A 24,276-nucleotide genomic window follows, 5' to 3' on the forward strand; every position below is an offset into this window, starting at 1 on the left:
AAAAACGAACAATACGCCTATCTGAGGTGCAACATCAATACGTAAGTATGAGGTGGCACGTTCTTTCAGCAGAAAACACATATATACACGGTCCCAAAGACCTTAGTGTTTCTTACGCTGCGCTGCAAATGCGACGCTATGCACGTAAATCACTGTACCGACGATATGTTGATGCCAACTGGCAGATACCGTGGGTTCGGCACAAGCTAATGTTTCCCGAAGGCACTGCCAGATGGCGTCCATATTTTACGCAGCATGAGGTCTCTAGATGTTTTAAAAACAAGTTTCATCCAGGAATCTTAATGCAGCATCTCCTCTATTTTGTCGATGCGAGCCATATTCGGCTGATTCAACATAGAGGAGCCACTGTCTCCGGCAAAGCAACGTAAAAAGGCCACGTTTTTGACGACATATATGCAGCGATGCACGCAAATACGCAGCCAATTTTTACTTTGTTGCTGATGGTCACATAGATTTCGTATCTCTCTATACGCCTGCATTTATTATTTTTCGCACTCAGAAGCCTGCTTCTCGAAATATTTTATCAATAATTCATTTTGTGCAGGGTTCGTCGCAACGCTGCCAACTCGGTAAAGCCCTTTGAAAGAGAAAGAGGATTCGGTCGACACGATCTATTTTTACTCACTCGCAATCACATCTCTAGGCGAAAGAAAAAGTGCGTGTGTGTATTATTCAGGGACTTAAGAATTACTTCGAGTGCTCAAACTGTTTTTTTTTCGTTGAATGATTTATCTGGGCCACAGAAGTAGGGCTGTCTGCTTAGCCACATACAAATCTCTGGTGACGCAAGAACCTCGGGAAAATTATACGTCAACAATCCTTTGAATTGTTCATAGTTTTTCAATAATAATAATAAAATATTATTATTATTATTATTATTATTATTATTATTATTATTATTATTATTATTATTATTATTATTATTATTATTATTATTATTATTATTATTATTATTATTATTATTATTATTATCTGTGGTTTCGCGTTCTAAGACAACAATATGTGTATGAGAGACGCCGTAGTAAAGGGCTCTGAAAATTTTAACTGTCTGGTGTACTTAAACATGCTATACCATCGCACAGTACACGGTTGCCGTTTTCCATTACATTATAATATTCTTAGGTTTGTTACTTCAAAAACTTGTCAATATTTATTCCTTGAGTATGTCCTAGGCGATCGGCTTATTCCTCATCCTTCGTCTCTATTCAAAAAGTTTCCCCTTGTATTAGACGCCGGTTTCATGACCAATCGCCGATAGTGGGAAGGAGCGAAGAATCAAGAAACAAGCAAGCACTCCAGCATACAGATTCCACCTTCTGACCGTCGAAACTTATTTAAAAGTTTACGTATGTTCATGAGGATAGTTTCAGTTTGTATACATGTCTGAATTGAGAACATTTTTTATTGAGCCCTCATGCAGGGTTTATAAACCTCAAGTTTTGTTTTTTAAAGGTCAGCTAGAGCCGCTAAATATTCATATATGCAGCATCGAGGTATAGCTGTGGCTTAAGCGAACTAAAAAAAAAAGTCATTCTTAAAGGAACACAGGAAAAGTGCTTGAGCGTCTTAGTTCATTCTTTCAAACCAAAGCTATAACATGCATCTCAAATAACTATTCCAAGTGCCGATTCTATCTATACGTGGCGTCGTTTCAAATGACAATTCATTGGCCATGATAGAAAATCAATTTGATAATAAATTCCCATCAAACTTCAAGCTACTTCCTTCCAGATAGCAATTAGGCTTGCTAGAATACCATATTATTCAGTTGGGAACTGATAACGTAATTGCTACTGGTGTATTCATGTGTGAAGATAAGGCGGGAGTAGTCACTTTTGCAGAAGCTTTACGTGGTCATTCTCATTGCGTCTCCCGGATTACACTCCAGTATTCAAACCAGAGTTCTTAGCGATTATTTTAACTATTAGAAAATTTTCCATACAGGATTCAACTGTTATAGTTACTGAATCGCTGTCAGTATATGTAGAGCTCTCAGTCCAGGTTCTTCTTCCGAGTCTTCTATAAAGAATTCATTCTCGTCATTGATGCCAGAAAAAGCTTGCGTTTGGTGCGACTGTTATAGGTCTCTGGTGATCATGGCATATTTCTGAACTAGATGGCTGATGCTCTAGCCCAGTGGTCCCTAGGTGGTACTGTAATGTTCGTTGTGCCTGATACAACTTTGATAATTGAATCCTCAATCCGCAACTATTCCTTAATACAAGAATACATGAAAATAAAGTCGCCTTTCCAAGAATATGGTCATTTTTGTTTTGCTTGGAAAAATAATTGGTGCCCGCCTCGTTAATTGGAAGCGTGTTTTACAATATTCGATGTCATTTCCTCTAAATTTTAGTTTACACACGTCTGGTTTGGCACTTTCACCACTATGCTTTTACTGTCGAAAGCCAGAAAATATTTATCACTTTTTACTGACTTGCCGTCGTTTCATTAGCCATAGGCTAAAAAAAAAACACGTTAAAATTTTATTCAAGAACCTAAGAATTGCTTTGAATTCGGAAAATGATCTTTCTCTTGGGGCCTCTTCTCTAGTCCACAGCCACAAAGACATCTGCTTAGTCGTATGTGAATTTATTAGCGACAATAAAATAATTCGTTCCTGTTTTGTTGTAAATAGAGAATTTTAAAACTTAATGCTTTTATCCTATTGTCTGATTTATTTCACTGCATTGGTATATATTCAGTACAGAGAGTTGGGCGGGCTGCTAAAGATACGTGACTTCGATATTTTAACTTGAAAAACGGAGACGAAAGAAAGAGACGTAGAAAACTTCAGCGTCTACGTTGTCTACGTCTTTATCTTTTGTCTATGTTTTGTTTTTTGGCGCTAAGATATCGAAGTCATTCATATACTCCGTAGATTGCTACCACGAAATAGTAATCTTTGAAAACACTAAAAATATTGTATTCTTCAGTAGCCGCTTCGCTTTTGTTCTTGTCTTTTTTTTTCTCTGTCTCAATTCTAAAATTTATTCGTGTATTAACCTCCAGCTTCAAGAATAATCTCCTGATATTCGTCAAGCAACTTTGGAGCAACTGAAAAGGGATTTAGCCACAGGAATGTTTGCGAGGCCGTATGCAATTTTCTAAAGGCAACAAAACGATTAGTATGTTAAGCTGAGGCGTAAATTCACTTCATTTCAAACCATATTAGCATGTTCATTCGTTGTACTATCTCTGTTTTATTTGTAATCTATCGTTTACCAATTGGTTCTTTGTTTGAACATCGTTATCTAAATAATCAGGGTGGTAAAACAACTCCAGCTCAGAAATGAGGCACCCCGCGTTTCATGGCCCATCCCCCGTAGTGGGTTGCGCCAGGACTCTGAGGAACAACCAACCAACTAACCAACCAACCACGATGGTCAAGCAAGCAAGCAAGATGCGTGAGCGCGAGGCGCGCGCAGAAGAAGGCATCTGGTCGTTTGGGTCGAACGCATCTTTCGTCAGCAGCGGCGGTTCTCGATTCGCTAACCAACGAAGTTGCTCGCAATGTCGTCCACCGCAAAGCCTGCAAGCGAGGAGATAGCTCCGAATGCCGGGGCTACGGCAACCACTGCGGTCAGCGTGGCATCGGAAAAGCCTCCAGCACAAGACAAGACGGCCGCCTCGGATGAGCGGAAGAGTCACCAGCGCCGCCGGAGGCCGAGCAGAGCACCGCGCGGTGCACATGCTTTCGCGCAGAGCTATGCCACAAAGCCGGCGACAAATCGGGATGTCCAGGTCAGCCATTCCTTTTAAAATCTATAGGTTATTCTATCATAATGATCGGCGGAAAACGTACAGCTTGATACCTTCACTCACTGGCTCTTCATCGCTTATGAAGCCCTGTCCACTGAAACAATCAGCGATTTCTCAACCGCGTACCTCCCAAACAAACAAGCTCCCGTCGCTTCGTGCAGTGCCGACACTGTCGTTGTCGTTACCGTAACTAATATAAAAATAAAAAATTGCGATCGCGGAGTCTGCCGATCTCACGAGCCACTGGCCTCTAACATCTTCCTCTGTCACGCACGCTGGCCCATCGGTCGGAACTCAGACGCACGCAGGGCTGGCACGAGCACTGCGGTTTCCTTCGCTGCTGTGAGCGTTTCGATTTGTTCGCATCACCTGCTATGTACAGTCGTGTGGTCAAAACTCGAGCGCTTTCATTGTTTCGCTTGGTTTGTAACGCCTTCAATGCATAGAGTGGGGTGCCTAACACTCGAGCGCTGCAGTTTCTTTGGCCATTAGTAACGAATGTTACTATGCCACAAATGTGCATTCTCAAAAAATTTCAAAGAAAGTGGGCGTGGCTCTTACTTGTAGCTGTGCTCTGAATCAGAAATAGATAGTACAGCAATCCTCGGTGGATTTCCGAGTGCTGACCTGCTGGTGGCGGGATCGAATCCCAGCCGTTGATGGTTGCATTCAGATGGCAAGGAAATGCAAATGACATGTATTTGAATTCAGTGCACGCTAACGAACACAAGGTGATCGAAAGTCTTGGAGCCCTCCTATACGACATTCCTCACAATTGTATCTTCGCTTAGGTACGCAAAGCGTCTGCACTCATAATTTAATAGTGTATTTCAGTTCTATGCAAGGATTGGCTAACCATATGGCTTCCGTTGTTGGCGTTGCTACCATGACGTGGCTTCTCTGAAGCGGTAGCCAGTTCCCTCAATATACAGATCTCGACTCAAGATATATTGCTGGATGCAGATTTGACCCCGTCACTTTGTAACGTGGTCTCTCACTTCCACGCTTAAATATAGGATCATACACGGCTACTGTAATGAAACTTCCTTTTGGTGAAGGGTATATGTGTAATCATTTCTCTGTATAAAATTTTAACAGAACGTGTTTATGCTACATTTCTTTTTTTTTGCGCTTATATTTGCTGTAGGGCATGGTGCGGTATATGCAGGAGCATCAGAGAATTTTTGAAACATCAATATCGAACAATCTGAAGGTCAGGATTTTCGGAATAGTATAACATGACCAATCATGTCACGCGCAGCATCATTACCGAAGCCTGCTGGTCACTGAAAAATGCCACATACGATTGAGTTGCTATGTGAATTCTGCAGCTCCTTACCATTCACAGCTTCATTGTTGGTTGCGAATATTGTGCTGGTGCTCAGCTGTTGCGTGTGCATATTGTTTGGTACCGATTGTACTGAAAGCGTTGTAGTACCACTGGTCAATGATCAACTCTCGTGTTACATCGCCTTCAATGTTTACCGCATTGCGGAGGGGCACATTCTGCAAAGAACCAGAACATTACCGTGCTTCGAGATGGATGAGTGTCCTTATGCGGAGCTTCCTTGAGTGCTGCATCTCTGTGACATTTGGCGCGCTCGTATAGTCCGAAGACTTAAGAAATGTGCCAGAACGCAACGCTTAGAGCATATTCACGTTGGCCAGTTAAAGGAGTACTGACACAGTTTTTTGAATATTTTGGGACTGCTGTTCTAAATTACACGAAAAAAGTACTGTGGTGCCTGGGAATGCATCATATACGTTTTTAGTACTACTATCATAAAAATTGTCTTTCGCTTTTGATGTAGAGGGTGCGGCTTCCACGTGACGTGTCTCGGCAAGTCGACGTCACTTATAAACGCCGATTCGCGACGTACTAGCCGTAGATCTGTCATCTGCTTGTAGTGCACGTAAACAAGAATGAGTGCGTTGTCTCCAGTGACTATGACCGGGATTTTTGTACTGCATGCAGAACGCTGATTTTGACAACTTAGTGGAACTGTGTTGATACGTCTGGAGAATGTCTATAGTGGTGGGGCTGCCTTGCCGATACTCGACGACGAAAACATTGATATCAAAGAAAATATTTCATACATCTTGGCTGACTCCAATTTGGGAAAAGTGTTAACACTGCATAACAAGGAAGCTAAAAATGCGCCATTTGCGATGTCTCAAATTTGTGCTGGTTTACCTTTAGAGAGGTCGTGTAACCAGGTTCGTTGGAAGGCAATAATCGCTTACCGTAGACAACAATGCACTCTCGAAGCTAATCGAGCAAGAAAAACACACACACACGCCTCTAACGAAAATTTGCATAACGGAGATGCAAAACTTCTTCACTTCTCCTTCGTGTTTAGTCACAAGAATCTGTAGGAGCTTAGGTTGTTATGTTTTAAAGCTTCTCCGGCCTCTATGAAGAAAAATGGTCACTTCGCCTGAAAAAAAACCTCTTCGTAGAATGCAAGCAGAGACTGACGCTTAAGCTCGTGTAAAGTTTTAAATCACCGGCGTGAACGTCGCCGTAACTTTGATGCCCTTGGCGTTTTTTATTTTGATGTTAGACAAAAAAATGAAGAAAAACAGAATTTGGAGTAAATACATGAAGAGTCGCTTTCGTCATAGCTTCTACCGCTGGCGTTATTCCTACGAGAAAATCACTGCAAACTGTGACATTAGACACATTCGCAAAGTGAAACATCGATGGAAATAAGCATAGTTACGCTCTAGCGCTTCTTTCGATAAGCAACCGGTTGCACATGCTTCTCACACGAAAGTTGCCGTTTCAACGTCACAAACGAATAACCTCACGTTGCAGGTAAAGGAGAAACAGACAGATGTACAAGTGGGTGGAGTCACTCGTGCTACTGATGGGAAGAGAGATGCGACAACCGACGTTCTCCGTAAACCAGGCGGTTCAGCACCGGCTATTCTAGCCCCTGAACAAGCGAAGGCCGCTGCATCGACTCTTTCTCCTGTGTCGTCCTAATGTCCTGCGCCTTCTCCAAGCCCCGCGGCCTCTCCGGACAAGCGCCGCAAAGGCAGGCAATCGCTGAAAGCCTTGGACGAGTTGCTGGAGAATCGCGTGGCGACTGCCGCGGTGAGTTCTTTGCGTGCAAATTCTGAAGTTGCTGAGGCGATTTCCTTGCACGCCGCGTTTCCGAAACATCTGGCATCGCTGTGAACACAAAAGATACCGAACATAATGTGACCAAGCGTCAAGTCGTGTGAAGTCAGAGGTGACTTCATTCACGACGTAATCCAGATGCCACTAGGGGCGTATGACGTTGTAAGATCAACTCACTGCTTGCTCAAACGTGGGTTTTTGCCAAAGGTGGTAACAAGAGGTGAGGTGTGCGATAGCTTTTGAGGGAGAAGTGACTAGTAATATACTGGTAGTGTAAAATTTAATGAGAGACTCATAAGCACACGCTTTGCCTGTAATGTCCTTAGTGGTAACGAAATAGACTGTCAAATCTGTTAGAGATTCGTACTCTTGTGAATTCTTACTGATGACGTCCAAAAAAGATAATGCGTTTACATGACTACTCATTGAGATTGTAAGCTCGCCCTGCAGTTTTGTCGTGACAAAAATTGGCTTAGAATTTTTTATTTCTTTAGTGGCAGTTAAAAGGGCTGTGTTTATAGTTCATAAATCTATAAATATACTTTTTGTAAAATATCTTAAAAATTCCCTAAAGCTCATCAAAGTTGAACTTGGTAGTTTTTAAGCTTATGTGCCTTTCATCATTCTCAGGTCACCTGCACCTTTCTATCAACATTTTTTATGTAGCCACTCTGTCAGTCTTGCAAATCATGACTGCTAAGAATTTGGCTGATCCTATGTACCACTGGAATTAATGTCATGGGAAGCATTAGGAGGGAAGGTGAAGGTTGTGTAATTTTTTTTCTTGAGCAAAACGTTACGAAATTACAATAACACATGTACAAAGCCACACGCACTGACATGTATGTTGAACAATCACGTATGTTCTTTGTAACTAACTTTCTACAGTTTCGGAACAATGCCAAGAACAATACTGGTATTACCAACACCAGAAGCGGTGAGCTGAATTGTAGCGCTTGTGCTTGCGGATTTGGTAACACTGGATAGTGCTACGTAGACGTACTTCAGTGGATGGCCCTTAAGTGTGACGGCTGTATCATAGGAGTGCACACGTAATGTTTTTTTAATCAGATGAGAAACACTTCAACTACAGTTCACGTTTCACCATCATTATGCCTGCATAGTATCTTTCTCCAAAAGAAGTACGGGACCTGGCGTGGCTCCGTGGTAGATTAGTTGACTGCCACGCAGAATGCTTTAGTTTGACAACTGCATTCATTGCACTCGTCGGTTCAACGCTGCTTATAACCACTTTCTTAACCCTCGGTAGATCTAAACTGCCAGACACCTGTGACGCATCCCCGCGTACTGTGGCCCGTCATATGTGCCACAGGTCTCTAGTGAAAAGAGTTTGACGGGCTGAGCGACGAGATTCCCACATTAGCCATGTCATAACCAGACAGTCCTAAACGTCATGCTTTTTTTACATGACAGTAATTTCAATTATTTGCTTTCCAAAATGAAGAAGGTGATAACGAGAGAACCCACTCGCAGGCATCTAGGTAGATAAGATAGATGTTGATAGATGGCTATTTTTCAACCTGAAAGGTCAAGTTAATAGATATATAGATAGATAGATAGATAGATAGATAGATAGACAGATAGATAGATAGATAGATAGATAGATAGATAGATAGATAGATAGATAGATAGATAGATAGATAGATAGATAGATAGATAGATAGATAGATAGATAGATAGATAGATAGATAGAATACACTTGCCATCCAAAGCGCGTGTGCTACTACTAGCTGCGTTGACGGGTGGCACAGAGCTTCTCGCACCGATCGCCGCGCTTAATATGTAAGTACAGCAAGACTTGATGAGAACGTTGTGCTGTTTTTCATACTTGTAATTCATTGGTGTTCAATTTGCGCCCAGGAATGTCGTTTTCAAAATGGGCCAACACTTTGGTAAAAAAAATGCAACTAACGCCCTCTGAATGTGAGCCAAAAACTTTTTATGCTGAATGGCACATCTGGTAGACAATGCGATCATAAACCTTCTCATTCGTATTCCAGGAACCATCTCAAGCCAGTGTGGCCCCCCAAGAGACACCGCTTTCCGTACGAGACCAAAATGTTTCTGGCAGTGCCTATCATTGTGGTAATCCTCGGATTCACTTTCCTGCTGCTGTATCAGAGGCCAAAGGCGCGTCATGTTCAGTTCTGTGTCACGAAAGGTTGCCAGGAACACAGGTAAGACATAGACGAACAAGTGCGCCTGCGGAATACGGTGCTTAAAGCCTGGTGCGTCACAAAAATCGTGGAATATGGTAGGCCAGTCCAACACACGAAATGCATTTGAACTTGAACAAAAATATATGGGTTTGGCGAGTTTGATTACCGTTGAAGTGTATTGAAGGGGATTCCAAAGTGGCATAGCACTAACACACGTGGAATATAAAGAGACTACAGGAAGAGAGCTAGCTTTCAAGTTGAAGGTTAGCGCTTGTCATGTATCTTTTTAGTCCTTGTCTGTAAGAGCTATGGCACTTAATGAAGCAAATTATCAAATAGCCGAAAAGCCACGTTGACAAAGGATGCCGAGCCTCAAAACTGCATTCATTCATTTTTAAATACAAAGTATTTGCGGACAATCCGAATGCACTTTGATGAAGTCTATCTATCTATCTATCTATCTATCTATCTATCTATCTATCTATCTATCTATCTATCTATCTATCTATCTATCTATCTATCTATCTATCTATCTATCTATCTATCTATCTATCTATCTATCTATCTATCTATCTATCTATCTATCTATCTATCTATCTATCTATCTCTATCTATCTAACTTGGCTACTCACTTTATTCTTCGACATACACCACAAAAAGCATAATTTACAGCAAGTGTGTGACTAAGAAATGAAAGGTTATGACATAAATATCACGTCATGCTGACAGTATACGTGCGATACAAATGACAATATAATGTGGCTCTCATGGCATTCATATCAAGTTTGTTTACCTTCGTAATCTAATTTTTAGGCGACGAAAAACACTACGGCATACAACGTACCTAGACGGAACATTGAATGGGCACGACACTAAAGTCGCGTTATATGATTACATCTAGTAGGTGTCTCTTCCAATTCATTTTCATCCGCATTCATTCATTAGAAATTCATTCATGTTGTACTTACTACAGTGCCACTAAGACAACAAATAATGTTATTTTGCCTTCCTTCGCGTAACCTGAAGTTGGTTTTATTTACTTATGCACGTAATGACATGTTTAAAAAGTATTGGTGCTTTCAGGATTGTTTTGTGATTTGGTGTGACGTGACACAAATTAACGTCACGGGTTGTAAAGTACTACGAGCATTATTGATAGATCATGGCATGAATGCTATAGTATTCATATGATCTCTATTGTGGCATGGACGACATATATGCCATCACAAACGTGAAGCCTTCGGCGACGTTTGGTTAGCATCGTATATAATGGAATCCACATATATGCATGGACTATGTTCTCTAATGAATGGCATGAATGGCATAAACGAGGGTTTATGGCATATACGAGCAGGTAATCTTCTATTTACCTTTTAGGTCTCAACACGTAAAGTATAAAACAAGTGGCAGGACATATTCTGTGATCTATACCAGATTTATTAGTACAAAACTATCATGTCTTGCAAATTTGTTTATAGCGTTTACCAACTATTCAGCTGGACTGGCTTCTCCTGACTTTCTGTTGCGTACGTTCCACCTACTGAAGGCTATTAAATTCTTATCTTCAATATATATGGTTAACTGGTGACAAACACACCCCTTCGCTTGATAAGTATGTCCGATTGGTGGAACAGGCCTCTCTGCAAAGGACGTCATGTACGGGTATAGTGTTGCACTCACTTCACCCTCATACTTGCGCTCACTCCCTCCGATGCGCTTTTTTCACGTACGAGTGGCGGCAGGTTCGGGAGTGCTGTTTCGTTCTCCACAATCTTAGCCCTACACATTTACTACTTCTGAAAAGCAGCGTGGCTCCGTGGAGTTTTTGCACCCACCTACGGACTCATCGGCCACCACATTTGCTCACCACCCAGCTATATATAGCTGAATTGTTCTCGCACACCTCCTGTACCTACTTTGCTGTGCGGAGACCCAGCTTATGGCATTTTTCGGAGTCTATAGATATTCTGCTCTTGATCTGCATGTGGCCAATGCTAACAGGGTACCCATAGTAGCCTGAACACGTCTATTTCACGGTAGAAATTCGATAACGCCAGTAAAAAGATGGTTTTTCCATAGCGATTGGTGGCTTCTGACGTTGCTGACTTCTTTTACTTTACAGGGACCGTATAGAAGCTCAGATTGATAAGGACGTGGACCCCTGTGAAGATTTTCGCGCTTACGTCTGCGGTCACTGGACAGGTAGGGGAAAGGCGTACCAGTCACGCTCCCAGATGAACGACATGCGCTTGCACTGGCTTCACAAGTTTCCAGAGACGCTGAGAAAAGGTGTGGTCCGCTTTTCCGCTGGCAGGAAAGTCGATGCTATGTTCAAAAGCTGCATGGCGCAAAAGGGGCCCAAAATTGCCATCATTGAAAAATTTATGAAAGCCCGGGGTATACTCTGGCCAGAGAAATCGCCCGAAGGTGTACCTCCAGCTATGGCCCTGTTCGACCTTTCCTTCAACTGGAACGCTGACCTCTGGTTTGCTCTGAGGGTTCTACCAGCTGTCCCAGGGAAAGTACAAAGGCGTATATTCTTCGGAACTAACGACGAGATTGTATTATGGAAATCTTTGATGCAGACGATCCCGAAGAAACACTTGGAAAGCGTGTACACTGGACTCTTCAGGATATTCGCCAACGACTCACGCGGCATGCCAGACCACGATGAAATGTCAGGAACAATTGACATTCTCGAATACGTTTTCAATACCCTAGCGCCCACCGGTCCTTCCAGAACTCGCCCGGGGGCCTTGTTTCCCCTGGGCGATATTGACAATGTCACTTCTCTGCCCATTGCGGTGCACATGAAAGAGATGTTCAATGCCGCTCTGAAAATTACTCCTCCTGTCACATTGGACGAACTGGTGCTTGTGAGTGACCTGGCGGTGTTCAACAGCATCATGACGATACTAAGCCGAGTCAATGACACAGCGCTGCTGCGCCATGTGGCATACCTCTTTGTAGAAACGTACGCAGCAGTAGCCTACCCAAGAAGCTTTCTGCTTATAATGTATGGTAGTGAGGAACATGCTAAAGAAGCACGGCCTCGTTTTTGCGCTCATCAAGTCGAGCCAAGCTTCAAGCTTCTTTTAGCCGCCTTCGCTTTCGTCGCTCATTTTTCGACGGAGGAACGGCAAGGTATCATCGAACACCTGGAACACCTCGGGCAGGTGGGTGTCTCACAACAGCTAAAGTGTGAGGCTCGTCTTCCTTCGTCAAAGTTGTCCAGCGCTATGTCTTGCAACGAACCCGAAAGTTATGATAGAAGAAATGATGTCATTTCTTTTGAAGTGTATGTTGCAAAAGTTGGTCATAGATAACTTTCAGAGAAAAATACGAGTCGGCAGCTAACCACTTTCTGTCTCCTTTTAAGTGCCGTGATTTACGACTGCATCAAATACTTCTTGCTGGTATTTTTCCAACAGTGGCCGCGAGGGTAGGGTGTATTCAATGGGAATGTGCATCTCATTAATAAAATGATAGTTGCTTAGGATGATAATGTTCATTATGCTGGAGGGACAAAGAAGGGACAAAAACTCAAAGAGTTGTTTTAGAGTCTGTGTAAATGAATGGTACATCAAAAGTATGAATGTATACCAATCAAGTAATATGAGAAATACACGGAATACCCCCAGCTCTTATAAAAGGCTTTCTTAGAATACAACATGGCGTTTGACTCAGGCGAGACATGAGCAGTAATGCAGGCGAACCCAATAGAGTCCCAATAAAGAAGGGTGTAAGGCGGAGAGACAGGATTTTTTGAATGCTATTCACCGCTTGTTTGCAGGATGTCTTCAGGGCCCTATATTGGGAGGAGTTAGAAATAACAAATCAATATAGAGTAACTTTATTAGCCTGTGATTCGCTGATGACATTGCCTTGACGAGTAACTCAGGGGACGAGTTGCAGCTCATGATTGCTGAGCTGCACACGGAAAGCAGAACAGTAGGCATGAAAATTAAAATGCACAAAACAAGTATGTAAATGCACAAACAAGTATGCAGTCTCAGCTGAAAACAGCAATTTGGGATAGATAAAGACACGCTGGAAATCGTAAAGGTATATATCTACTTATGACAGGTAGTGACCGCGAGGCGAACCGTGAGAGTGGCCTTTATTGTATGAAGTTACCCTACTTTAGGATAATTGTGATTTTGCGCTTTTTAGAATGTGCGGCCTCACACAGTTCCACAGAAATGCCACTAATGCGTGTACTGGTGAAGTGGTTGCTTCTTCGCCTAATTTGCTGGCTGACATACAGTAAGTTTTATGGATGTGCCATAGTTATGACAGACACTAGGTGGCGCCTCCACCACAACAAATAAGAAATGGGGACGTCAAAGACAAAACCGAGGGTAGTGCGCGGGTTCGCAGTTTACACAGGCATCAGAATAACTAGTAATCGTCACCGAGCAAAGCATTGTTCTTTATTGGGCGACTTCATTCTAAGTTCAGCGCCGACAACCATGACGCCACCATAAGTGGTGCATACTTGCGGCTTCGTACCCCCTTCTTCTCTCTTCCCTAAGCCCCCCTGAGATCCTGTGCCACCATATTATAGGACAAGATGCTTTCCACATTTACCTGACCGCCGGGTGCATGCAGTTTATTTTGAGGGGCAGCAATGGCATGAACGCACCTTCGAATACAGAGTGGTTAAGTGGTAGGCATGATGGCAAACGCCCGGCTGGCATGTATTGTATGCGCTTCCTGCCATATATGCTGATTCTACGCGCAAGTTCTTAATTATGATGCTCAACGCGTGTTTTATTGACGACTTGACAAAACAGAGGTCGGCAAAAAAAAGCTAGACTGAAGCTAGACTTCAACCATATTTTAAGCGCGACTGGTATTACGGTAGCCTGCTTACTCAACTCAACCTGGGATTCCAGGGAAAAGCTGCCTCGACATTTAGGGTTCCACCTGACTGGTGAGCTCGAATGTTCCAGTGTGATTTTGTATATCACAAAAATTGTTTCCCTGGCGCATCAGTTGCACGACCACAAAGGGAATTATTTGTCACTAATATCATTACCTGCGGCTTCACAACAAAGAAAGGAAAAAAAACAGTGCTGGTATTTTTACGCTGCTTTCTAATAAAAATTCCATTTATTGTTCAGTGATATGAACGGTACTATTAGACTACAAGTGCGGTGATAAAATTACACGACATGACTACTTTGCCTATTAGCTTCTATTCGGATTTCCTAGTTCAATTCCCCGCTACGGCAACAATGGCTAGTTCGCGCTGACAACCTGTCTCTTAAACGAGGTAAGACTGGGCGACTCAAGGACCACGAGTACGAATTCTGCGTAACTTGCATGTAGGACGGCGTAATGTTCTTTCACCGCAGGTGGCTGCAAACAAAACGGGTGCCACCTCATGGTTGGAATCGAGGATTAAGAAGCAAGCCGTGGAGAAGCTCAGCAATGTGCATACTGTCGTATGGCCTTCGGAGGCGTTCTTGTCTCATAGTCGGCTCGATGCAGTTTACAAAGATTTTCCTGATGACGCCCCGTCTTTCACCGAGTTCTGGATTGAGACACATCGCAGACAGCGTCTGCTGTTCGGCACTGATGCGGCTTCAGAAGAGCTGCTACTCGGTGACAATTACGATCTGCCATATGTCCGTTACATAGAGGTACATAACCACCTCTCTGTCAGCATCAGAGCACTGGCACCGCCGCTCTACTATCGAGACGGCACTATGGCTATGCTGCACGGCGGCCTCTTGTACCTCTATTCTCGGGCACTCATCAGTGCCATTGAAAGCGAGGGAGTCGAGGTAAGGGGGCACAAGGGTGAGACCCAAAGGAACCAGTCAAGCCATAGGAAAAACATTTAGTATCGCAAATGTTCAAACACCTTTTCATAAATAATGGTAGGTCAGCATTCAAGTCCCCAGTCTCTCCTGACGCGGAGCTAGCTACAATAACAATTCATTCAGGTTGTCAAATTAGTTTATGCCTTTTACGGGGTCTTTTTCTTAAATCACTGAAATGTATTTTTAACAATTTAGCTAGTTCCATGCAATGTCAGAATTCATGAAATATTAAGCAGGAGCAAGGAGAGTCATAAATCGCCTTGTTTGGTTTTGAGTCAAATGAAGTCATGAAGTTAAGCAAAATGAAGTCATTGATGTCATGACGCTTAGTTTAGGTATATCGCACTTTTGTGATGCATGTACGCATATAAAACCCGGTATTTGTCACCCTAATAAAGCGTATATTCTGGTACATACGATAAATCACTTGTCATATGCTCGTCAGGCACTCATGTCCTGCCACACCAATTTCGGTATATAAAACAGAACAGTCAGGAACCACTATAGTACAGCGTTATGTCAACCGTGCCATGCATGACATGTATATCACTATTTGCATTCTTGGACCTGTCATTTATGTTCGGCATATAGTCATGTCACGTACTACCAAATTTAGTGCTTTTCAAGCTAGTGAAATGGCTGCGAGCACGCCATGAGCGTTGCGTGTTGCTGTACGTGACATGTATGTCAAGATTTTCATGTTACCCCCTGTCATTTATTAATGCGAAGCAGCTTATGGTCGAGCCTGTTTCCCCTCAGCGCCACCCACACCCCCTCTGCGCAAGGCCAACAGCTGATCCAAGCTTCCGGACGAGACCGCTAGAGGCGCCACGGCAGCTCCACGAGATGAAAATGACCCGTGCAGGCTCCGCTCTACCAGGGCCACTCGATCCTCCCCTAAAGGACAGATCGAGCGGTCGTGGCTCTACTCAATCTCACCGCGATAACACGAGCGTGAATGCCACGATGCACAACCAGCAGCAATGCTAATACTTTTGCTGAGGAGAAGAGGGCTCGAGCCGTTAGTGCGAAACGGCAGCGGTGGCAAACCGACCCCGAACTTTGACTGAGAGAATCAGAAGCACACCGTAAGCGCCTCCTGCAAGAATCCACAGAAGCAAAGAAAAATCGCGCAGCCGAAGCGAAACGTCAACGTCGACAAGCAAACGTCGAAGCGGCGCGACAACGTGAAGCCGAAGGGCGTGTTGACACACTTGGCCCCGAACAGAGCGAAAATGCTAAACCTCCGAAAACCGGCTTGTTTAACCGCCCAAGCGGCCGGAAAACCACGCCACACGGCCGGCACGCAGCAACCAGTCTGAGACTGATTTTTCCGTCACGTGAAAGCGAATCCGGTTTCCGCTGCACGACTTTGGCTGCACTAGATCAAACCACGTGATTCAACCATACGACCGCAAATTCAACGAGGTGGCAAAAGCGTCGGTGGTGGCTAGCATCGGCCCAAATCACATAGCACACGTGCAGCACAACAAAGCTTCACCGCCTCAACGAGAACGTGTTCATTGAGATCTTCGTTTGGATTACAATCGCCGAGAACTCTGAAATTAGGCGGTGCAGGAGCAGCGAGTCGGCATGTCCCAACGTGTCTCGCTTTTGTGTGCAGCCGGTTGAATCAGCCGCCACCGCTGCCAGTGTGTTCGCTCATGTCACTTCTGCTGGCGTATCTCCCGATACAACGTTTGAAAATGTGCGAGCTCTTTATTTTCAGTGCCTGGCGGGAATAACTAGAATTCGGCACAAACTTAAGTTCTGAGAAAGCAGGCTAAAGCGAAATAATTGTCGAGGTATCGACGTCAGCGGCAGCGGGATGGGCAGGACGAATGTAAACATCTTCGGCGCGCGCAGTCGTGTTTTTTCCTGCGGCTATGGCGTTTTCGCTTTCGCTTATTTTCTCTAGTGGGAATGCGCTCTTACGTTTCGCTTCGGCTTTGGTTTACGTTTCGCTTCAAAGCGGTACCGCAACAGGAGTCAGCGGCAAAAACAGCGATACGGTTGAAGCAAGGCAATCCGTTAGTCGCCTGACTCTACACATTACGGACCACTGGGCCGTTACACTCGAGAGGAAACGCAACCCTGAACTTAGGAAGTCATCTACTGTGGTGATGAGTAAATATAAGGGAACTTTCGCGCTAACTTTACGGTACTCAATCCATAATCTGCTTCGCATGATTCCCAAGGTACCCTTTACGGGAATATATTTCTTTTTCGTCACACACATATCTGGCCATTAAAATTTTGATATATATTCATTTAATTGAATGACCGAGAAGACTTTGTCACCATTGTATGTAAATCATGCTGGGCAGGACATGTGAATGACGATCTTCGTGTTGCCACCTCCATTTACGTTTGTCATACTGCCAAGTTCCTTCCTCAAGTGTTATTATCACCCCGCTACACTGTACGAAATTCTCAGCGCAAAGCGTGCGCCTGCAGCGTTAGGGAAGCTTCGAGTCTGTAGAACGTCATTTTGTTAAGATTAGTGCACCCACTTCGTGAAGATTACAGATTATCGTAAACTGACGTTGTCGCTAGCGATAATGCTAGGATATTCGACGGCACGTTTATAAATGTGGATGCGCTTCATTGCTTGTCAGTTAGTGGACGGCCGACGCTCCGTTCGCCGTTATCGATGCCGCGGTGGGTATCGCTGTACTCTTACTTCTCGTTTGTCAGCCACGAGTTCGGCCCAAATAAACAGTTTCACCTTCGATCGATAGTCTGCTCCCTTCGTCCCCGTCAATACGACTGTGCCCGTCAATACGACTGTGTTGTCCAACACCCATTTTAAAGTATAAAGCAGGCAAAACGCATGCGAGCGTATACCGTGAGCGGGCCATTTTTAACTTAAGCCCTCGATGACATTCATGCCGTGATTCTCATGTGGCTATCTGAAATTTACGAACGAAAACTACCATGCAATAATGCCAAGTAAAGTATAGGGGATAATATTGCCACTAATTTTAATGTTACCGTGAATAGAAAAAAAGCGGATGAAAGGATAACTTGCCCGTGGCAGAGACCATCCCCGACGGCGACAAGTGTTCTTTTCCTCCTCATTTGTTTCTTCACATGTACACTACAATTACTACTAACATCTCTAATACTTTGCTTCCCGCTGTTGTCTGCTAGTTTACATTATTACTTGTGTCTAAAAAAAAATAGGGCCTTTAAATTCACCACTTCTTTCCTTCTAGCGACATTATTGTTCATCATAAAATAATGTGCCGTAAAAGCAGTTTTGTTGATTTCTTAATTAAATGATCGCCAGTTCTCCGAGACCAGGATGTGCAAATCCGACAGCACGTGGCATGCGTGTCATGATTAGCACGTTATGTTCAATGTCAGATGAAATGATTGAGGCTCGTGTATTCCAATTTGGGTACACTTTAAACAACCAATGTAGTCGAAGTCTGGATCTCTGAACTACGCCGTATCTCATATTCATATTTGTGATTTTGGGAAGTTAATTCCCCCTCCGCCCAATATAGTTTTACAGTCCATTCATAATATTAATAGCCAACATGCAGAACTACACAGCACGACAAAGCACAACACTCAGACTTCTAATGAATTATATATTGAAACAAAGATAATACGGAAGGGTGGCATAAGAGATGGCGGTTTGTTTTTCTGACACTTCTCAGTGACTTGGCACTTGAGTGAGTGCAGTGGAAGTATCTATGAATAGTTTGCGAGGATTAAAGTCAAGCTGAAATTTAGTAATTTTCCAGTGTCGTTCTGTGCATTCTGTGCCTTTGCTGACCGCTGGTAGCATTGATTCATCAAAAACTGTAGCTGTGACTTGCTCGCACTTGTAGCGGTTGTACATTGAAGTGTCTCCGTGTTTGTGTAGTTTCCAATTAGCTTTCAATTTTTCTCACGTTCTGCTTTTCACGTCGAGAGAAAAAAAGAATGTCTCATATGAACATGTAAATGTACTTGATTGCAAGCTTGGCCACTATTTGTAGCGTATATGTTACAACGTAAGCACTGCTTGCAGGTTGACTCCCAAGGCGAGGCGATAACGTCACAACCGAGTGACAAGGTGCCGGGCGCTTTTGAGCAGCGCATTCTCCGTTGTCTTCCCGGAAATGCCAGCATCTTTCCCGAGATTCCTGCGATTGAAGTGGCCTACGAAGCATTTAAGCTGCACCAAGGAGACAACGACACCCAATTTTTAGAGGTGGGTAGATATTCGCTAGCCACCTTTTTAATCTCATACATGCCTCTATATTATTAGAGTAATGAAATACAAATGCACGCAGTAGATAAGGACTAGAAAATACATATTGTAGCTATGCCAATACATTCGCCTTTTTCTCAACGCCTGAATATTTTATTGTCTCCAACATTACAGGAACGACGTTAGTGTGAGTAGGATAACACAAAGCAGCACATCGCCAGAGATGTTGATTGTGCAGGAAACATGATAGCAGGTATCGGTCGAAGTGTGCAGATAGCAATATTTTACTCTAATCAATATGATTTTGTGGTACACTGCAAATAGGTCTTTCTCCAATTGGGAACTATGCTGGTCAATTTCTGGTCGATTTCACCGGACGCCTTGCATGCGTTTTTTATATCACAAGTGGAGAATATCTAGGAGGCACTGGTTTTGAGACCTAACGCAATGACGAGGCAGCGGAGAAGCGCGTAGGTGGTTCGCTAACAAAGCTGTTAGGGCGTCTTGACGAAGGAACAAGCGAAATCAAGAAGGCACAAAAAACACAGCATTTAAAGTTATTCCAGCATATGCTTTGGCTGGCCTTGTCACATTTTCTAGTATGTTTTGCCCTCATAAGTGGACGCTGTTCACAAATTAATAAATTATTATCATTTAAGAAATACCTAGGCTCCAATCTGTAACAAGGGAATGGTCTGTTTACACATTGGTAAAAACGTATGTGTGAACAGTGAACATTTTAATTTGTCACTAATATAAACATCAACTGTTCTTCGTCTCTAAGATGCGCAGGAACGCCAACGTAACCCAAGACGCTTATTCGCAAAATATGCACCTGACTTATCGTATCTATCACATGTACTGCGCAAAAGCGCCACATGCCCACGCATCAAATACTGTGGTGAAGTGCACCCGCCTACCATCCACAATCTTCTTAGGGCTCGTAATTCTGTTTATTATATTGCTGCGCCTTGTCTTCACGACAAGTCGTTTTGCACACGGAAGGTTCAATAAAAAATTTAGATGTAGTCATTATTGAAGTAGTGTCGTGATTCTTTTCCGTTAGAACTCTAAAACATCGTATAATAACTGGCCTGCATCCAGAGTCATTCGCATGACGAAACTCTCCCAATGAATGCCACCTACTGTACTCACGCTACGTGGTTGTAAAAAGATCCTAGCCGATAACTTACGCCTACGCGGTCTTTCTGCGCAAGAAGTAGTGTATGGCAAAAAATTGGCCCCGTACCGGCATGTAATCTGCAAATGCCGGCGAAAGACGACAGTCTTGCGTGTAGAGAGAGGGAACAAAACATTTATTTGATGTTCTGCGCAAGAAAATTGGTGAATGGTATTCTGGAGGCGCTGCATTAGAGTGCCTTTGGCGTGCAGCTGAAGCGAACGAGCGCATCAAGCACGTCACACGTGAGACATGAGCGCCATCTAGCAGTTTTTTTTTTGAAAACGAAGCGCGTTGCCCCGAGACAGGCGTGCGTGCCCGTCTCAGAGGTGATAAGGTGTAGAACGCAAGGCGACGGGTAGGTGCCGCTACGGTCTCGTCTTAGCGAAGTGTTGGAAACTTGCTTTTCCGTGCAAGCGTTGCATGGTCGGCGCAGCGTGATAAACTCTACGGTCATTAGAATTGAGTATGCCTTTTTATAGTAAAATACGCACATGTAGAATACACACGTGTTGTTCTGGTGCCTCAGATATGCGCAATAATTGCTTTTTATTTGACAATCGCACAAGTATGAACGCTCAATCTTGAGCAGCAATGGCGGGCGCTGAGAATGAAGTCGGCCGTTCGCAGTTTAAGGGTAGACAAACAGACAAACGAACAGACAGACAGACCAAAATTTTTGCGTCGAAGGTCCTCAAAGAAGACTATCGACTTTAAAAGTAATACGCGATAAGTAAGTTTATGCGCTTGCGCTGAGATAAAGAGGACAGGAATTCAGGGTCTCGCTTGAGAATAGCTACTAGGTTCTAACCGTTGAAGTCATCTTTAGCGTCGATGCAATGAATGATACTGACTAGTATCATTCAGGAGTCTGCAATGGAAGTCGGAGGTACCGCCATTTAACATGACACCGAGGAGCTCACCCAGGAGACGGAAGAACCTCAGTAAGAAACGTCAAGCATGATAGCCTGAAACAGTCAGACAAAGCAGAACTCGCAAACCTTGCGAAGTTAAATAATGGGCGTAAAGTAGGCGACATAAGAATTTACATAATATGAAGAGCATTCAACATGCCCTAAATAAAGGGCGAGGCCTCAAAGCTGCGCAGACAAGACTGGGAATCGGCAAAAACTAGATATCTGCACGAAAAAAACAAGAAAGACAAAAACACTACCAATGTGGGCAGGATAGTTGAAGTCTAGGAAGAGACCTACAGATTTGTACAACAGCCGGGACAGCGAGGAAGATAGCGTGAGCAGTAGTAGCCCAGAGGAATCGGACATGCCACCAGTAAGGACAGGGAAAATTAAAAAAGCCTTGAAGGGAATGCAAAGCAGCTGGTGGGGATTAGTTAACATTAACTCTTTTGAAATATGTGTACAGATTGTCTCAGGTAAACTGGCCATCCTGCATACGAAGTGTTTTTTAACGAGGTTGGGTACCGGAACCTTCTAAGAAGGCTAACATCACCTTATTCCATTGAGAAGTTCAAGTGAAAAACTTGGAAAATAACAAGCTGATGCGCTTACTGGTGGTTGTTTATAAGCTCTTCACAAAAATAATAGCTAATAGAATTACGACGACATTAGAGTTGAATAAACGAAAAGGCCAAGTAGGCTTTTGTACAGGGTAGTCAACAATTTATAGACCACAGAGGTACTATAAACCAGGAGCTAGAGAAATGCGCAGAATACTACTAACCGCTGTATATAGCCATCGTGGATTACGAGAAGACTTTTGATTCAGACGAGTTATTAGCAGTCATGCTGGCACTGCAAAGTAGGCGCATTGAAGAAGCATATATCAATTTAATCAAAAAAATTTAGCTCAAAAATATTCTACGAAAACTTAGTAGCTATGCGGCATGAGTGTATATTTCGATGGTTCAGTGGTCAATTGTCTCTGTGCGCATCTCTTATTTTGCTGGACGCCGGAGAAAGCCAGTAATTACAAGTTGCCAGTGACTTAAAAATAATCACGCAACATGGCTTGTTTTGTCCTAAATGATTTATTTTTGCGAAGTAATAACGGTGGCTCAGTGGTGCATTTCATGCCTTTTCTTCTTTTTCTATGGCATTTCAAGAAATTCCAGCGTTATCTATTTACAATGCCTTGACGAAGATGCTTGCGTTTTTCAAGAGGGAAAAGTAGCCATTGTGATTGTGTTTAGAAAGAAGTTTTGTGTTTGATTGCATCTTCCAAGTGTTCAAATCTTGCTCTATATTTTCACAATTTCCCTATTTAGAGGAATGTCACAGCAGCCAAAAGCACTCGCGTAAATGTTTAATTGCTCATTGTCCAAGGCACGCAAGTTATAAGTGGAACTGCTTCAATACATTATTCTTACAAAGTAGTGGTCCTCATTGGGAAAGTGCAGTTGATTCGCAAAATTTCGTAGGGTTAATAACGGTTCATCGATGAAACTGCAATTTATAACTTTTCACAGGGCTGCAAAGTGTTTACATTGTGGCTACTGTAATATTTACGTGGTTGTTGCAATAATCAACACGTGTCACACCATTTCGCAGGAATTGACTGAGGAGAAGGTATTCTTTATTACTGCCTGCCTGTCGAGTTGCTCCAAGACACCCGCTGACAACCTCTACGGCGGAGACTGCAACAAGGCGATGATGAACTTCGCACCATTTGCCCAAGCCTTCAGCTGTCCAGTGGGCTCCAAGATGAATCCGGCTGAAAAATGCTCATTTTACGACTGAACGTGCGAGACGTTTCGTCAAGACATAACTCTGGTGGCGTGATCAACCTTCAAAGAGGCTGAATGTTTTTTTTTAGACTTTGTTTCAAATGAAATGCACTCTAGACAATTTGGTTGTTTCATACGTTTTTAATGCCACTTATTTACCGGCACAGTATTAAGGTTTGTTTTCACTCACCACTATGTCTAAGTACAATTCTGCAATGTGATTGTTCGCATAAAGTTTTTTCTTTACACAAGGCTCGCAAGTCTCTGTTTTAGTAATGCTTTTTTTTTATCTCACGTTTCAGTATGCCTGCATCGTTGTGTAGAATCATTTCCTTCTACGGTGACGAAAGCAACCGAGTGATATAGTGGAGCGAATTGAAATGCTATATAGTGTGGGCATGACGTAAACAATTGCAGACATTCGAAGACACAATGTCACTAGTGCAAGATCGTTGAGCATTTGTTGACTATTTGTGTGACTAAACTTGCGCAATTAGTTAGCGTGCTCAAGTGCAGAGTGAGTCAGACCATTTGCAATCTGTTCAAATCAAGTTAAATAAGCAAATTCAGTGGCTTCATCTAGTAAAAGTGATAAGAACTCAGCGCCAGTTAAACGTGCACGCAATATTGATGCAGCAAAGTCTAATTAGAACACGCAGATGTAGGCTCGACAGCTGAAGAAAAAGAAGCCCTAATATATGCCAATTCATATATGAAAGTCGAGGTGGAAGTCGCTAGCGATGAAAGCGAGAAATATCAGTGTCGAACTTGGGGTCGAAAGAAACGCATACTTATGGTTCTCGGTCCCGGAAGTGTGGCATTTTTAATAGTTGCAGATTCCTTGAGCATTTCCTGACTCGGCTGGTATTGGTGCATGTTAAAAGTGCTGCTTGAGGTATTTTAATATTTTAAGCCCCCTTAGCAAAGAACGGCAAGCGGATCCAAACGGAAGTGGCTGCTCAAGCACAAAGTACGCACGTGAGCAACCCAAATAGGGCCAGTGCGAAATGCCGTATGCAGCTTCACACTTAACGTGCTGCTCTAACACAAACGAAGCACGAAATTTACGCAGAGGTATACAGAGGATGAGTGCGAACTAACAAGTCTCACAATTGTTACTTTGATTTGTCTGAATGCACGAGGGGGAGTAACAGCGTTTTTTACATCATCCAAACTTTGTCATAAGGTGAACGTTTTTACGGGCAAAATCTTGTGATCACGAAGTCCTAGCTTTAGAACTTGTACTTTAAGGCTGTGCGCCAAT

At 43.2% G+C, this 24,276-nt stretch overlaps 1 protein-coding gene across 1 annotated transcript; it reads left to right on the top strand.

Moving 5' to 3' along the window:
- The first annotated feature begins 3,534 nt into the window (after positions 1-3,534).
- On the top strand, positions 3,535-23,071 carry LOC142766038 (endothelin-converting enzyme 1-like). The gene is made up of 7 exons (XM_075867853.1): positions 3,535-3,765; positions 5,595-5,623; positions 8,932-9,108; positions 11,213-12,266; positions 14,451-14,882; positions 18,946-19,128; positions 22,837-23,071. The coding sequence occupies exons 1-7, from the start codon at positions 3,535-3,537 to the stop codon at positions 23,023-23,025; spliced, it is 2,295 nt and encodes a 764-aa protein (XP_075723968.1). The 3' UTR covers positions 23,026-23,071.
- Positions 23,072-24,276: the final 1,205 nt, after the last annotated feature.

Source organism: Rhipicephalus microplus, chromosome 6, assembly GCF_043290135.1.
Source record: "Rhipicephalus microplus isolate Deutch F79 chromosome 6, USDA_Rmic, whole genome shotgun sequence".
Lineage (NCBI taxonomy): Eukaryota > Metazoa > Arthropoda > Arachnida > Ixodida > Ixodidae > Rhipicephalus > Rhipicephalus microplus.